The sequence below is a fragment of the Pelmatolapia mariae genome, linkage group LG8, assembly GCF_036321145.2.
Source record: "Pelmatolapia mariae isolate MD_Pm_ZW linkage group LG8, Pm_UMD_F_2, whole genome shotgun sequence".
NCBI lineage: Eukaryota > Metazoa > Chordata > Actinopteri > Cichliformes > Cichlidae > Pelmatolapia > Pelmatolapia mariae.
This window is the reverse complement of record NC_086234.1, coordinates 16,541,644-16,559,398: the sequence shown is the minus strand read 5'-3', so window position 1 is coordinate 16,559,398 and position 17,755 is coordinate 16,541,644. Positions and strand designations below refer to the sequence as shown.

Genomic DNA, 17,755 nt, shown 5'->3' with positions numbered 1-17,755 from the left:
AGCAACGAAGACTAGAATCAAAGTAATGAGCTGGAAAGTCAGTCATATGAAAATGGACAGAGGACGCAAAAACACAACAGCTGAGAATATCCAAGGTTAACAAAAAAAATAATCACCTTTAATACATACTTTACTTCTTAGAATAAAATCTTAAATATTACTGCTTTATCTGGTTAATCAGGATACTTCCCCTCATTTTAATTCAAACTCCTTCCTTATACAGAGACTATTTTTATTGCAGATTTTAAACAAATTTTATTGGTTTTTTTTCACAAGGTTTTTTTTCAGTCTTTTTCTTCTCTATGGCTCCCCTCTTTGGCTGTGATCTTTCTCTCTCCCTCTCTTCTCCGCTTCTTTCGCTTCAGCCCTGAAGATCCTCTTCTTCTACATCTCTATTTAACTTCTGTACCTGCTGCAGAGACCAGAGACACGTGATTTGGTAAACAAAGAAAAACTACGTGATTTCTCATGTGATAAGAAGAATTACATCTCTCAAATTTAAAGTGACAGGGCTTCACAAAATTCAGTTTGTGTACAGCTCAATATGGCATGTAGAGGATCAAAGGTCTTCACAAGCATAAAAACATATTAACCCTGGAGAAACCATGGGGTCAAATTTGACCCCATGGTTTCCCTAGAAAACCAATGGGGTCGGCTCTGACCCCATGGGTTCTCCAGGGTTAAAACTACAAAATACAAGCAATGCATCAGAAATGCATACATATAAACAGACACCTGCGCGCGCGCGCACACACACACACACACACACACACACATATATACAGTGCTTAAAAATGTATAAGACCACCAAGGTAAGGGTGGTCAGCTGCCCTAAATTAACAGTTTTGGCAATTACTAAAATATTCTTTTATATTTTTCTGGTTAATCCGCCTTTATACACAAGCCCTTTAATCAAAATGATATTTTTGATGCTAAAAAATAAATATTCTTGTCATTCGTGTATTTATAAATTTACTGTTTCACTCACAAAAAATAATAAAGTACATTATTATTTTAAATGCCAGTTACTTACTTAGGACTTTACTTACTTTTTTTTGCCAGTACAGTTATTTTTTTTACATTGCTGAACAGAAAATTAGCTTCAGTGTTTGATTGTTACCCTCACTTAACTTTTGACTTCTCAGTCAGGTCTGGTGTGTTGGATCAAATTAGAACATGAACTTGGTTAACCCCCCCCCCCTCCCCCAAAGAAATGTAATAATTTCTACTTTAAAAACTTTACAGATTTGTAAAATCTGATTTGTTTTCTTAAATTTCTTAAGCACTTTATCCGTAAGCAATACATAAAATTAAATTCTGCACAAAATTCTGTAGAACATAAACAGAGAAATATGAAAACAAACAAACTTTGACACGACAGAAGCAGGAGGCCAACATGATACTGACAAAGACAAAATGCACATGCTCTATATTTACCAGACCACTAAATGTGGCTGAGCTCACATGTACACAGGGCTGTATAGCAATCTATTATTTAGTGGAAACATGAGCTAAATGTCTCATTAAAAAGGTGTATTTTAAGAACTGCTTGAAATTATTGTTAGACTTAATATTTGAAGGTAGGTTCCAGAGTTTGAGGGTTTAAACATAAAAAAGCTACATCCCCAATTTTTCTTCATAAGGAGAACAAAGAACAGTTTCACAGTATGACTTTCCTTCAGAAATATAAGCTAGTTTAAGAAGTTTAAGACAATTTAAGCCTTTATTTACAAGGGAGAGCATTTTAAAAGTGGGGCTTACTTTATGAAAAAGTCACTGTTATTATTTATAAGCTTCATATAAACATGTAATAAATTATTTTGGCATTTATTGCAGTTCTATAGGAAAAAACTACACGTAATGCTAACAGTAAAAGAGGTTAAGAGTAAAATCTGTTGACAAAAGGAACAATTAATACTCACACAGACCTTTTATCTGCTTACAGTAATATCATAAAGTGTTAAGAAAAAACATTTGTTTAATGTTTATATAATGATTATAAAAGGTAACCTTGGTGAGATACAAAGTGATCTACTTACCCACTCATGGTGATCTCACGAAGAAAAAAACAAAAACCAATAAACAGAAACCTCACACAGATCAACACACTCAGGGGTCTCCCCATACAGAAGTCATGATACCCGATTTGATTTTCAATGAATGAGTAGTGAGGAGACCCCGGAGGTCACAGTGAGTTTGATAACAGCTTGAAAAATCTGCATTAGGGTAGCAACGTATGTGAAATAACAACAAATACACAAACAGACAAACAGTCTCTACACAGCGCTAGCTACACACTGCAGTGTGAGCTTTGGAATACCTTGGTTTAGTTACAGGTTAATGGTGATGGGTTGGCTGAATTTAAACTGGAAATGGACAAAAACAAAAGGGTTACGTGAGTTAATGATGAATGGAGAGAAGTGAAAACAGGCAGATTAAAAACTCAGAATCAAACCTGATGGAATTAAAATGAAATTAAATAAAGGCTAGGTTAATTTTAATAAGTTAAGATATTAATAAATAATCTGAAAAGATGATGGTAGTAATACATGAATGATTAAGTAAAACTATTATCTGTTATCTTAGGAACTGGGACAGATCTCTGTTTATTTTTGTTCTTGTGGATTTATAAAAGTGCAGGACTCCTTACCTTCAACGTAGTTGCGGGCGACGAACTTCAGCACCTCATCAATGGCAATGACGGGGAAGGAAAGTTTCAGGACCACCATCCACTGCTCTGTGGACAGATGGGTCAGCTTGAAGATCATCTGGAGAGGAAAAGAATGGAAGTCAGATGAAGCTGAACCCCATGGAGGAAAGCCACATAAACCAGAGCTTCTAAAACAAAAAATATTTTCAAACTGAATGTCTGACTCACAGGAAGAGGGTCAACATAGATGATCATGAAGTGCAGGGACATGGACAGGGTCATGGCAGAGAGCAGCCAGAAGTTGCTCCATGGGGGCATGCGCACCAGAGACTGATTCTCAGACAAGCTTGAAGAGGAGGAAGAAGAAGAGACGTGAGAGCAGAATATATCTGTTGCATGAAGAAACCTCTTTTTTTTTTTACAAGCTACATCCTCCTCTATCACATTCAAAGAAGTACCTGTTGAGAGCATTGCACATCTCAATGGTGACCAGTACAGACAGGGCCATGGTCATGGGAGGAGCAGCCTCAAAGATTTCACAGTCCAGGCCTTCAAAGTCCTCGTTCTCGTCGTGGCACTGCATGAAGTGTGACTGCACGGATAGGAAGTAGGATCAGTAAATGTCTACATCTTTGTTTAGTGGAAAGCAACAGGAAACAGAGAAAAACACTCACCAGCTGATAGTAGGTGACCCCGGGGCCAGTGGGGTCGTAGAGGAACCACCAGGCAGCGCCAGCAACAGTGGCAGCACCGACATATCCTGTTAGTGTAGGTGGATCGTGTCAGTGTAGACAACTGTTATACTTACTTTCAATCAAAATCCATCCAAACTCACCCAGTTCCACTTACCACCAATGGCCATGTATCTGAAGAACAGCCAGCCAGAGATCAGAGGCTCCTTGGGGGAGCGTGGGGGCTTGCCCATGATGTCCAGATCAGGTGGGTTGAAGCCCAGAGCAGTGGCGGGCAGACCATCAGTCACCAAGTTGACCCAGAGCAGCTGGACGGGGATCAGAGCTTCGGGCAGACCCAGAGCAGCGGTAAGGAAGATACTGAGGGAGGGTAATGGGACAGCTGAAGTTAAGCCGGAGACAAAAAGAAAGATGTGTAGCTGTCTTCAGAGTGTGTGTCACACAGGTCACTCACCAGACGACCTCACCGACGTTGGAGGAGATGAGGTAGCGGATGAACTGCTTCATGTTGTTGTAGATAGCTCTGCCCTCCTCAACAGCAGCCACAATGGAAGAGAAGTTGTCGTCAGCCAGGACCATCTCAGAGGCAGACTTGGCAACGGCAGTGCCAGAGCCCATGGCGATGCCGATCTCGGCCTTCTTCAGGGCAGGGGCATCGTTCACACCATCACCAGTCTGCGGTTGGAGGAGATGAAGTATGCATTAGACAAACCAACCACCACACAACACTTCAACACAACCTCTGTGTCGGTAACAGGTTTAGTTTGCATCCTGCACTGCTGGGCTCTTACCATGGCAGTAATGTCATCATAACCCTGGAGGAACTCAACGATCTTGGACTTGTGGGACGGCTCCACACGGGCAAAGCAGCAAGCTCTGCGCACAGCCTCGGACTGCTCGTGGAGGGGCAGATCATCAAACTCACGTCCAGTGTAGGCCCTGCCGGAGACATCCTCGTCCTCGCCGAAGATGCCAATGCGACGGCAGATAGCGATAGCAGTTCCCTTGTTGTCACCTGACACATGGAGAAGGAGAAAATGAGTGTATGATTGTGTATTAGCAGAACAGAAAGATCAGATTTTCTAATGATACGAATGGTATAATAAAAAAAGCTCTCCATGACACTAACCAGTGATCATAATGACACGGATTCCAGCAGCTCTGCACAGCTCAATTGAGCCAGTGACCTCCTTACGAGGGGGATCCAGCATACCCACACAGCCAACGAAGGTCAGGTCCATCTGAGGGGAGAAGGAAACAAATCAATCCAAGTTTTTACATGTTGTCATGGCTGTATCCCCAGGTTTCAGTTCAGTCAGGATGTCTAACCTCATAATCGGCAAACTTGGTAGAGTCCTCAAGGTTCATCTCCTCCACCTTCAGTGGGCTGTCACGAGTGGCCAGGGCCAGGCAACGCAGGGTGTCACGGCCAGTACCCCAGTCCCTGATGACAGCCAGAATCTTCTCCTTGATGGCGTTGGTCAGAGGCACACGGGTGGTGCCGACACGCACATAGGCGCACCTGTCAATCACACCCTCAGGAGCACCCTAGGTATGAAGCAGGAAGATTGTAAAGGCGGCACAGAGACAAACAACTTCGGCCTGTTCTTTAATATTTATTCAGTCTGCTACAAAAAAAAATTTTTAAAGGAAAAATGCAAATACCAACAGAATTAATTTTTTATGAACTTCTACACCAAAAAGCTGAAGATGTCAGCTTTAAGCTACTACATTTCAACTAAATCATTTTAACAGAGTGCAACTTGTAGTAGAACAAAAATGACTTATGAAAGATATGAGTGAATTTAAATCCAGAATTTTATTACATTTATCATCTTTAGTTGTATGTTGCGTGTTGACAGGCCAGCTTAGCTTTGTTGTAAAAACAGACATCGCAAGCAGGGAGTGAATCTACTAACAAACCGGGGGACACGAAGATAATTAGAGGATTGCTATGTTGCATACAATAAGATCAGAAACTAACGGTTTGAGACCATAACGTCATGAGAAAAGCGATTAACGGTGATGGATGATGTGCTTTCTCATAGACCTTTACACAACTGTATCAGATGAGTCACCCCCTGCTGGCCATTAGAAAGACTGCAGTTTTCAGAACCCAAGTCCATCTTTTATCCCAAACACTGTGACAGCAGGTAAGAGTGAACTGACCTTAACAAACATCTTGGGACTACCATCACCTTTAGCAGGAGTGCAGTAAACAGACATGGACTTCCTGTCACGGGAGAACTCCAGAGTGAAGTTCTTCTTCATGAGCTGCTTGATCACCTATTGAACGATATATATGTTTTTACTATAAAGCAATAAAAACTCTCAAACGTAACTTCAGCTTACTACAATGGTTTTCAGCAGCGAACAGCAAACGTAAATCGCCTTCATTGCTCCACAAATGAAACGAGCTGACTTACTGTGCAGCATGCGTTGGCTCTCTCAATTCTGGACAGGTTCTTCACGTTTGAGTTGAACACGTTCATCTTCTCAACCAGGCAGCACAGGGCGGTCTCAGTAGCCTCACCGACCTTCTCATAGATCTTCTTGGACTACATAAAACAAGAAATGAAGGAGAGAATTTCTTTCTCTGCAGGTAGTAAAGTCGAATTGTGGCAAATAAAAAGTGTGGCTTTCCGATTTTACCTCGTTGTAGTCCAGAGAGGAGTCGTTGCACAGGGCGCAGATGGTAGCCAGCTCAACAAGACCGTCGTATGAGCTGCAGTTGACCTTGGCACCACCCTGGGTACTGATAGGAGGAAATTGCAAACAAATTAGAGTTGTTTTTTTTAAAAATTTGATTGGCTACACTGAACGACGATACATGGCAATAAAAGCCAACTTACACCTCGCCCTCTGGGGTATACTTGGAGCCAGAGATATCAAAGGCATCGAGGTCAACGTGGTCCCCATCAACAGTCTTGACAATAAACATCTGCAGGGGAGGAAACAAAGACAGTTTTTGCACATGAAAGAGAGTTCATGAAAGCTGTCTAAAGTACACTTTTCTTCATTGGTTAAAAACCCACCTTGGTCACACACATCTGGTTGGTGGTGAGGGTGCCAGTCTTGTCGGAGCAAATGACGGAGGTGCAGCCCAGGGTCTCCACAGAGGGCAGGCTTCTGACAATGGCATTCTTCTTGGCCATACGGCGAGTACCAAGGGCCAGACAGGTGGTAATGACAGCAGGCAGACCTGAGGGACATTAGTGAAAAACTGAGTGTGACAAACAAGCAGTGGAGTGGGAACATGTTGTTCTTTCACTGTCTTTTCTGTCCTCACCCTCAGGGATGGCAGCGACAGCCAGAGCAACAGCGATCTTGAAGTAGTAGACAGCACCACGGATCCATGAGCCTCCGTGGACGGGGTCATTGAAGTGGCCAATGTTGATGGCCCAGACAGCAACGCAGATCAGGGAGATGACCTTGGACAGCTGCTCGCCGAACTCGTCCAGCTTGGCCTGCAGAGGAGTCTTCTCCTGCTCGGTGGCAGCCATCTGGTCACGGATCTTGCCAATCTCAGTGGAGACTCCAGTGGCGACAGCCACACCAATGGCTTTGCCGGCAGCAATGTTGGTACCCTACAGAGGAAAAGCGAGGAAGAGAAACCAGGTAAGGCTAGGGAAATGAAAGGACAGGTGAGAGAAATAATCATTCATAGTGACAGGATATACTGACAGAGAAAAGCATGTTCTTCTTGTCCTGGTTGACAGCTCTGAGGTCAGGAACAGGTTCAGTGTGCTTGATCACACTGACAGACTCACCTGAGAGTGAAATCAGAGAATTAACTCAAAACTGCCAACGGAGAAAGGACAGAACAGGATGTAGCGGCTGATTTTCTTAAGAAGCTTACCAGTAAGGATGGACTGGTCAACACGCAGGGTGGTGGACTTGATAGAAACAATCCTGATGTCAGCGGGGACTTTGTCACCAACTGTGCAAAGAGGAGAAGTTATCATTAACATTTAGTGAACTGTTAGAGAACACATAAATAACTTTCTTACTGACATTAGAAAGAAGTTAAAAACAAGCATGGGGACTGTGTATAAGTGTGAAAAACGTTTTCTACTTAATTATGTTGGAACCTCCATAACATCCAAATGGCTGCAATAGTGCCAAATAGTTCAATTCATGTCACTCATTTATTAAAACTGAATTAAATCAAAGTGAAATATAATACTACCACCGCTAATACTATGAATAGCTCCTAAAATAGGCACCAAATGCTCAGACAACTTGCTAAATTTCTATACTTAATCCACGGATTTCATAATAGTGCAGAACTCTAAATGACACATGCTTTGACCAATCAGAGTGAAGCACACGTGGTGAGGGGGTGCAGGGCAGCCAGCTAGAGAGGCAACAGGTGTGCACTGAGAAATGAACAGGAGTGGCAACGGCAGCGAGGGAAGAGGCGGTGCGGCAGGTGCTCGTGGGGGTATTTATACTCATAATTTGGTTTTCCTACAGTCAGCATGTTTTCGCTGCGGTGTTACTCTGTCGTGCCTCATTCACGCTGCCTTAAAAAGACACAAGGCTCTGACATCAGCCTTCTTCGGGCACATCTATCCTGAACTTGTGTCTGCCTTTCACTCCCTGAATAGAAATGCAAGGAACTCAGTGGAAGCATCTTCACAGCTTCACTGTAATTAGACGTCGAAGAGTATTTGATGCAACAGGTTGTGAGTATTCCCCGGGTGAAAATATATACAGAGCCCCCCGACAGACCGTTTAAAAAAATTATTAACACAGACTCCCCATGTGGAACCTCGACATCTCTTACCAGACACCTCCACAATGTCTCCAGGGACGATTTCCCTGGCCTTGATCCTCTGCACACTCTTTCTGTCAGAGCGGTAAACTTTGCCCATCTCGGGCTCGTACTCCTTGAGAGCCTCGATGGCGCTTTCAGCATTACGCTCCTGCAGCAAACACAGACACAAACTCTCATTAAGAGTTGAAAGAAGAAAACGGGATCTGCTTAAAAACTGCAGACAAATAAAAGTAAAATCTTTGTATCAAAGGATACAGAGACACCACACGGATGTCCACATGTCTGTTCATCCTCGTTTGAATGTAAACTATACTAATTTTGTCCTTGGTCTGGCACTGGGCATGTCCTCTAAGAGGCTTTGAGTCATTACCCACAGCAATTACACCCGTTACTGATGTCACATGAGTAGGTCACATCTGTTATCTGATGTGCTCTGGTCCATATTAGGTTTCAGTAGAATTTTTATGGTCGGTTTTCTTTTTAGAGATGTTTTTTTTTTCTTTTTTTAAATTCAGTGTGGAAAGTAGTGCAAGAAAATAAACTAATTTAGGGAAATGTGATCTGGGATGATCTTTGATTAGCGGGTTGCTAATGCCAGTTCTTTAGATGAGGAAAACAGAAGGGAAGGGAAGCAGCTGATTTCAACACTTGGCATGAACGTGATGACAGCAATGTTCCCTCACTGAGTGATGCCTGACAGCAGTGCCACACACTTATTGGCATGTATGAAGAAGAGCATGACTAAATGTCTGCAGTCAAAACAACGCCAGATATAACGTGTTAAATGTTTTAAAAAGTCATACAGTAATAATATTATATAAATGTTTTCATACTTGCACATAAGATCGAGTGAGCGCTGATGTATATTTCAGATTTAAGAGCTTGAAAATGAGAATTGAGAAACCAACTCTTGCAGTAACTGGAACCTGTGTACTTTCTGTCATCAGTGTAATGGATACAGCTTATTGCTCAACGATCTGGGCCTCATTACTGACCTGCCACACGCCAACAACGGCGTTAGCGATGAGGATAAGAAGGATGACAAAGGGCTCCACGAAGGCAGTAACGGTCTCCTCACCTTCCTCGAACCAGGCCAGCACCTGTGGTGAGAGCACGGTCAGTGCGGTGGAGACAACAGTGACAGTGGGCTATCCTGCTCCTGAGAACCAGCGGGCCAATATCTCTTAACAACAAAATGCTTTTCATTTATTTTTCTTTTATGCTGAACTAAAAACCTCTAACAAGTATATAAGCTTGTATAAATGTGTTAGTGGTTGTAGAGATTGCCATAAAGGGGGGTAGGTACTTATGGGACTTTTTATATTTGTATGAATTCAGTGTTTTTATATATATAAGCTGCATGATTTAAAAAAAAAAACATGTAAACAATTTAAAAAAGAAAGAAAGAAAAGAAATGCACAATAATTTTAAATATATACCTACACAGACATTTTTTAGACCTTTTCATCATTTACATTTAGTCATATTTTGGTCTTTTCTTTTCCTGTACTAACGCTTTTATTTTGATAATAGCTGTGTAAATATCTTAATTAATCTCAGTGTCCTAATAGCTCTTCACTCCTTCTGACTTAAAAGTGTCTTTCTAAGGAGGCCCTTCGTTCCTTCTTCAGGCCTGACCTTTCCCCGAAGGATTCAGTTTCTCTCCTCAGCTTGGGGCTTTCTTAAAATAAACCCTTACCCCTCTGCCCCCCTATACTTCCCCGAGCCCCCCATCTCTCACTGGCTCCTCAATATTCGCCTTCTAAGGCCATCATGACAGCTGCCCGAAAGGGTGAAACTGGCCATAGCAATTAATACACCTCCTAGTAGACTTCGCAATTGGTCTCCCTCTTCTCAAGTTGTCGTCCTCAAAAATACATAGAGGGGCGGAGGGGATGGGAAGCTGTCTTGACAAAGTGGCCATAAAGTAATGCAAGTAACTGCAGCATGCTTGGTTAGTGGACTGGTTTGTGTGATGGACTAAACTAAATGCAATCACCTTTTAAGTTGACTCTTAAGAATGTGTGAGGGGCCAGAGATTACATCTAAACATGTGAAATGATTAGCTGGATGTGATCTTAAACCTGAAGAGTGTATTCTTGTTAGTAGTGCTATTAAACTTGGAACCTGTCCACACGTGTCAGTGCCTTGCTTCATTTGTTGCTGCTGCTATTATGTCTACTACAAATACTACTCCTGTCACTTAAGATTAAAATGCACATGATATGAATAGCCATGATCTGTCGTGATTTAAACGTAACGCGGACACTTGTTTACTTACAAAGGAGATGCAGGCAGCCAGAAGCAGGATCCTGACAAGCAAGTCCTCAAACTGCTCAATGACCAGCTCCCAGATGCTCTTACCTGCAGGACAAGGACACAATCAGTGGATAATAATCACCTCATTAAGCGTGCATTAGAGTGTATTTGTGTGGTACAAGTTTGCACACTATGGTATGGATTTGTGATTGACCAACAATCTTCAGTGGCAAGTGTGATGCAATTATCATGTGGTGATTAAATTACACAATCAAAATGCTGCCTGCTTGTTTTGACTGAAGACCTTTTGAGGATGAGCGTGACTTCAGTTAAGTAACGTCAGTCATCCTCTCTGGGTGATATCAGGTGTCTGGAAGCTCTTGTTCACATTTAAACATGCAGTAAATGTGTTGAAGGAACACTTACCCTCCTCAGCGGGCAGCTCTGGAGTTGGACACCAAAGTGAAGGAGGTGGAGACAGAAAGAGAGCGGGGTGAAAAGACAGTCAGTTAAAGTGTCTCACGATCATTATTAAACATTATCAGCAACATTATGATGGAATTATACAATAAATGTGCCCCCTAGTTTATAAAAACATCCACCTTTTCAAAATCCTCTGTGTGCTTCACACTTAATAACTTAAGCTCTACAACTCAGTGGCTTAATTAAAAACACATTGTGTTGCTTAATTATTTCAGGATGACCCAGCCTACTTTGATTTCCAGTCAAAGCCTGTAAAACCTCTGTGAAAGTGCTTGACTGTTTTCACAAAAAAATTCAATTAATAAAAATGTAATGACCACTTACTAAGTGTTGTAAAGCAACATCACAGTGAGTGCAGGAATATGACTGCTAAAATAACTGTAATACATTATTAAGCAACTCTTGCCATGTAATTTGCCTTCCTTGTAGTTATTGATTAGCAATCATATTCCCGATCACTTAGTCGTAAGCCGTCTGAGGACCTCCCCATTTGATCCGGCCTAAAATTATCCACACCTCTTGCTATTGCCCACACCATATATCACCCAGGAAGCTTCCTGAGCCATCACCTGTCTCTCTCGCTCTCCAGTCATCTTCTTTGGCTATCTTTAAATAGCTCCTTAAAGCCCTCAAAGTCTCTGCTTCTCAATGTCTCTGCATTTTTATCAGCTGCTGCGACTGCACTCTAAAAACGCTTTAACCCAGCCCGGCTAACTACAAGCAAGGCAAGAAACTCCACTGGTGTTGACTAAGGAAGACTTCCGGAACGTATCTTAGCAAAAGCTGTGGTGCTTTGTGGAATATTCTGAATGCAAACACTGAGATGTTTCACTGACAGTTACTACGTGGGGTTTTCTTCTTTCAGTAGGCTTCCCACCCATCCCCAATGCCCAAACTCTCACCATTGAAACCGTATTTGTCCAGGTTCTTCTTGAACTGGTCAGGAGTGAGACCAGTGTTCTCGTTCACCGAGAAGTAGGCCAGGCATTCTGCCGGGTTCTTCGCGTGTGCGTTCTCCATCCTCTCTGGATAGACAAGGGATTGGCCGACTAACCGTGCCTATCCGCGCTCTTTGACTTCTTTGTTGTTCTCTGCTGTTTTCACCCTTGGTCCACCACCCTCACCTAGACGTGTGGCACCCTCCAATTCAGGAGTGCTGGACTGACAGAAAGAGCGAATAAGTGCATGCATGCTCAGGGATTTATATGACTACAGGGCCTGTGATTGGTGGGGACCCAGTTATTACACGCCTCCAAATTCCAGCGTGTGTGCTCATGGTAAGGGGTGTGAGGGTGGAGCTCGGGGTGGAGCAACGGGGAGGTGAGATGGTGGACTTGGACAGGAACTCAGGAAAAGGCTTGGATCTGGAAAGGAGGCAGTGCAAGAGAGAGAGAGAGAGACGGTGCAGGGGCTTGCGGGGGAGTGGGGGTGAGGGTGGAGGCGATTTGTACCATGGATGAAAATGAGATCTGTTTTTGGAACATGCATGGTCAGTGGAATAAGACGAAGGGAGAAGGTGAGAGAGCGAGACAGCAGATCATCCAGAGGGGTGCAGGGGAGGGGGGTGCACATTGAGTGACGGCTCAACTGGTTTTTGCTGAGGAAGGTGGACGAGCCAGAGACACACAGGCTGAGACATTGAAGAAGGGAGATGGTAGACAAATAATTTAGTACAAGAATTATCTGGCATTTCTACCAACAGAATGAAAGTCCGACAAGTTGGCACATCTACGCTTCACAGTTCCACCGGGTGAGCTCCGTACACCAGAGCTGCATCATCTGCTGCCACCAACATGTGTACAAGCATGTGAAATAACACAGACACCAAGCCTGATGATCAACCTGGTTGAGTAAGACATGGGAACGATAGTGGAATGAAGAAATTGAGCGTGTAGTAGAGGAATGGGCGCTGAATGCCAAGAGGACGGCCAGCGTGTCATACTATCCCGCCACAGAGGAGAAGCCCCGGCTGCAGATACAGGAGGATCGAGTTTTATTTTCTCTTTTTTTATGAGCAATGGTTGGCAGCAGGTTGATATGGCACAGCTTAAGTAGATGTGTGGCTGATGATCCCACCACAACTGTTATTCAGTGAGTCACAATGGCCTCTTGTGGTGGAAGCAGAGAATCGAGTTTATTACAAATAATATGCTCCTTTTTTCCCGCCTCATGGTTGAGGGAGATCAGCTCATACATTTTTAAGCCATAAATCTGGAGGTTAACTGAGGATGTGTATATATTTCTTTTATTATTTGCTTGCCTGCCTCTGAAAACAACACGTCACTACGTCTTTATATAATGAAAACCTTTTCCATAAATCTGAGTGTTACAATGCTGAGCACGGATCTATTGATTTACTGTTTGTTATAACAGCAGTAAAGACGTCGCGGGGCGGTGTGGAGTCCTCTGTGGACAGGAATCTGTGCTGCTATTCATAATCAATAAAATGACAGGTGCTGGAGTGCGAGCAGCAGTAATCATTGCTCAACATGTTTAACAGCTACTGCAGAACTGCTTTAGAGTAAACAAAAATAACCAAAAGATTTTGTTTTGTTTGATATTTTAAAAGATGTTCATGAGTTGTGCATATGATTTCTTATTGCTATGCAAAGACACAAATTGACTCCTGTATTTGTGCATGCATTTTGCTACCTCAGTTACAAAAAAACACAAAACACCCTAGCTGATTTACATTTAAATAAAACAGAATCCAATTATTTGCAAATCTTATAAACCCACATTTCATTCACACTAAAACATAGAAAAGATTTCAAATGTTTAAACTGAGACGATGTATTATTTCATGAAAAATATTAGCTCAACACATCTCAAAAAAGTTGGGACACAGCCATGTTTACCACTGCATAGCGTCCCAGCCGTTTTAACAACAGTCTGTAAACATCTGGGAACTGAGGAGAGAAGTTGGTGGACTTTTGGGAGAGAAGTGTTGTCTCATTCGTGTCCGATAGTGTAGCTGTCCCCAACCGCGGTACCCGTCCGTAAGCCGTTTGGTAGCGGGCTGTGAGAGTTGAGGCTAGGGTGTGAAATTTATGGTTTTCAGGGTTTTTATCATTAACTCCGTTTCCCTGGGTCTTTCCAGATGTGCTAGCTGCACGTTCCATAGACACCAATGCACCCTCATACCTCATACCATCAGAGGTTTTGAACTGAGTGCTGATTATAAGCTGGAAAGGCCTGGAAATCACGGGCATCCAAATTTGATCTTCTGCCATCTTTGTTGCACACAGACATTTCTTCCACAGTGATATTATGTACTGTAGATGATAAAATATTCAAGCTTTCAAGGCTATTTTACTTTGATGAACATTATTCTGAAATTATTCCACCGTTTTTAGACAGTGTTTTGCAGATTGCTGAACTTTTCCAGTAAGTTTGCTGCCCCCGTCCCGACTTTTAGGAGACATGTTGCTGCCAACAATTTCAAAATTCATGAAATAATAAAATGTCTCAGTTTAAAGTTTCATATGTTTTCTATGTTCTACTGTGAATTAAATGTGCGTTTAAGATATCTGCAAATTATTGGATTCTATTTTTATTTCCAGATCACACAGTGTCCCAAGTTTCTGGAGTTGGGATTATATATAAATCCCTTTATATAAATATAATACAGGTATATACATTTTATAATTAAATGTCAGTAAAACTTCCTGTTTGTGTATGACATAATCACAATGTCTTCAGCATTAACCCCTTTTATTGGACAACATTAGCTTCTGTTGCTGCTTCACAGACAACCTGTGAAATTGGAATCCATGTTTCCCATCAGCTTCTGGTGGCCACCTGCCACGTGGACTTCTTATATGCTGCCCAGAGTGCACATAATTAAAACTATAATAATATTTATTTTCTAAAGAACTTATGTTTAGACATGTACAAAAATCCAATGAAAAGAAGGAAAGTCTTACCAATGAAGTTAAACTAACTAACAGAGGGATTATTTTCATGTCATATTACATTTTTTTTTTGTTTCTGGACATATTCAAAGACATTGTATTTGCTCGGATCTGCCAGCGTCTTATATCTGCTTCAGCAAGTCGTTCACTGGGCCTCAGCTGTCATATTCCCATCGTGACCTCTGAGATTTCGGGGTTGCGATGGGGTCGGCCTGTCAGTGTCTCCCTCAGGCAGAGCAGTGACATTTAACTCAATATCCCAGAAGGATAAGGTTTCTCCTTTGCTCCCTTCCATCTTCCGCCTCTGTCCACGACTGCGTGTGCAGGGACTACTAGAGCGTAAACCCTGAAAGCTGGGACACCCATCACCTCAGACTCCCACTGTGGCGCTCGCACGCCACGCCCATGTGCCAGGCTAAGGGATCACCATGTGCTAGGCTTAAACCATCAAGCCCCCGCCTCTGACCTCCTCCACTTGTGAACTCTATACATGTTCCCAGATCTGTAGTGTTAAGCACCGGGGTGGTGCAGCTGGCCATCTTATGCAACTAAGTCTGTCTCTGCTGACTTGCACGCCACAAGCAAAGGGAAAGGGACAAGGTGATGTTTGTCACCTAAAGATATGGAGCCAGGAGACACCGACATGCTTCCTAAAGAAGGTTACTGCCATTAACACGACATTCTGTGGAGTGCACACTGTATGCTGATAAATATCATGCATCTGGGAGACATAATGAAGTGAATCAAACATTTTCACAGACGTCATAACAATCCTTTAATGACTGACTGGAAAGGCAGGGTAATATCAATGAGATTTTTTTTTATATAACTTTTTTTTTCTGAAAACTTAGACATCAATCAACAACTAATGAAGCAGCATCAACATTACTTCACAGTCATTCATAAACTGTGGATTTATTTTTATGCAAACTAAATTAGTGTACCCTGAAGTTCTTTGGACAACTTAAAATGTAATAGTACGGGGCATGTGTGGTATTGACAGCATGGACATAATTAGTGCTGAGCAATAAGACTCTTGATAAAGGAGCTACAGCGTGGGTGTTAGGTGGATACTTGTTACAGCATTAGCTAATAGTAATAATAGAAGTGGCAGCTGAGTCTCTGAATCCGGAATTCCTCTTGGGATATAAATAGAGCAGGTGACACTGTGCTGCTGAGCATGGCACCACTACAGCTTTGCTGCTTTTTCATTTCAGAACACCGGATCTTCGATTTGGGCTTGTTAATCAAATTTTTGGCAGGAGAAAAACATGAAAAATGGGAGTGTCAGGACACACTTCGACTCTGCAGTGTGATCAGTATCTATGAGGTAAACTGGGCCAAAGAGTTCCCGGTTGTTCGCACCATTCCACACACTTAAGGCTGTACTATATAAGCCACAGGGGAGCTGACAGGAAAGTGAGCCTGTTGATCAAAAGTGGCTTTCATTTTACTGGAGTCACTTACACGGCTGGTGATGCATTTTTAGAAGCCAAATGGCCCAATTTTACTGGGACATTTAGGAGTACCCAGCACATGACCCCATTAGTTTTGCAGATTTAACTTGATAATGATATAGAATGGGTTTAAGGGTGATCCACTGTTTATCCTCGGGTAAGAATCTTGTCACGCTTTTCTGTGTTAGATCATATATAGCATGAATGCAAAGCTTTAAACTACACTGGTTTAATGTTACATAGAGGCAATGTTGCAGGGTAATTGATTTATAAGAGAATACCTCATTTCCTCTTAATTTGATACAATAGAGGAGAAAACAAGTTAATGTTAATTTTATACTAGCCAAAATCCGCTGTACAGCTTTCAATACTTTTTCAAGCTCTTCATTCTGTTTTTAGTGGTGACTCAAAAAAAACTGAGCTGCAGATAGAAAATCTGTTGAATGTTCAAGTTACATATGAGTGACGTACATGTGAGATGTGAAACAAATGCATAACATCAAGTTCGCAGAGGGGAAGATGAATATGAAATTCAAAAAAATGTATTTATAATAAATCTTTTCAAAATATCTATATGTTTTTGAAAAAGTGCAACGTGCAAAGTTTTGTTGAGATTTGCCCACCCGTTAAGGAGGAGATACAGACATACAGTATATAAATGCATGTATTACAATTATAGTGAGAAGATTTCAAAGATTAATTTTTATCCTGTATTAATGTAAAATTATTTCTAATCAGGAGGGAGTTAGCTCATTTCTCTCTGCTGTATTTTAGAATTAATGATCACGTTCCAGTTATTGTTTTTAACACAACCTACTGTACTCAATTCCCGTTCCTAATTTTTATTTCTGGACACTTCTACAACTACTATTACTGATTCACATTTCAAAGTAATCATATGTAACTCGTACTCAATCTCGGTGCAGCGTTTCAATTGGCCCACTGTCTGAAAGAAGCTGCTTCAGCTTCCTTTCCTTTTAGCCAGATTGCTTCTGATTGGCTGCCCCAGGCAAACAAGTTTGAGCTGCAGGTGGGTGGAGCTTCTGTTCTACCAGCCAGAGCTTTGCGCTTGAGATGTTCATACTATGCATATGTCCCCTCTCTCTCTGTCCTCATAATGAGCACTGAGTTTCTGGCTCACTTGCATATATGCCAACTCATTAATCAAAATAACATTTTTATTGCTAAAATATAATTAATGTCGTTATTCATCAATTTTCAGATTTACTGTTTTACCAATAAAAAGGAAGAAGAAGAAAATAGAAAAGCATGTCATGTTAACTGCAATCCTTGTATAATTCCTGACTTAAATTTGGGTTAAAAAAACGTGAATTCAGTAAAATTCTTTATTCACAGATTTTTGTGTTGTTAAGCACAGTATAACAACAACTAAGAGGGAAAAAAACGGTAACGTCCCCTTTAAAAAATATTATTTTGGGGGTGTAAAACAGTGGCACTTTTTCAATGTCAGTGAAGACCACTATCAATTTAAGGAAGCATAATTTTTAAGTTATACAGGC

At 41.8% G+C, this 17,755-nt stretch overlaps 1 protein-coding gene across 1 annotated transcript; it reads right to left on the bottom strand.

Moving 5' to 3' along the window:
- Nucleotides 1–296: 296 nt before the first annotated feature.
- Nucleotides 297–11,884, bottom strand: atp2a1l (ATPase sarcoplasmic/endoplasmic reticulum Ca2+ transporting 1, like). Its single transcript, XM_063482032.1, has 23 exons — nt 11,767–11,884; nt 10,808–10,825; nt 10,404–10,486; nt 9,118–9,222; nt 8,132–8,270; nt 7,202–7,282; nt 7,027–7,112; nt 6,632–6,929; nt 6,378–6,544; nt 6,195–6,283; nt 5,995–6,097; nt 5,769–5,900; nt 5,512–5,628; nt 4,672–4,890; nt 4,472–4,583; nt 4,134–4,357; nt 3,797–4,017; nt 3,500–3,702; nt 3,325–3,410; nt 3,109–3,242; nt 2,879–2,996; nt 2,658–2,768; nt 297–409 (listed from the first exon to the last, which is right to left on the bottom strand). The coding sequence occupies exons 1-23, from the start codon at nt 11,882–11,884 to the stop codon at nt 362–364; spliced, it is 3,012 nt and encodes a 1,003-aa protein (XP_063338102.1). The 3' UTR covers nt 297–361.
- Between the last annotated feature and the right edge of the window lie 5,871 nt (nt 11,885–17,755).

Excerpts from the sequence above, each read along its gene's own strand:
- atp2a1l (XM_063482032.1), bottom strand. The coding sequence starts at position 11,884 with ATGGAGAACGCACACGCGAAGAACCCGGCAGAATGCCTGGCCTACTTC. Across the intron at positions 6,284-6,377 it reads ACCAGATGTGTGTGACCAAG|ATGTTTATTGTCAAGACTGT; the intron begins GTGGGTTTTTAA and ends CCTCCCCTGCAG. Across the intron at positions 4,358-4,471 it reads CCGTGTCATTATGATCACTG|GTGACAACAAGGGAACTGCT; the intron begins GTTAGTGTCATG and ends TCCATGTGTCAG.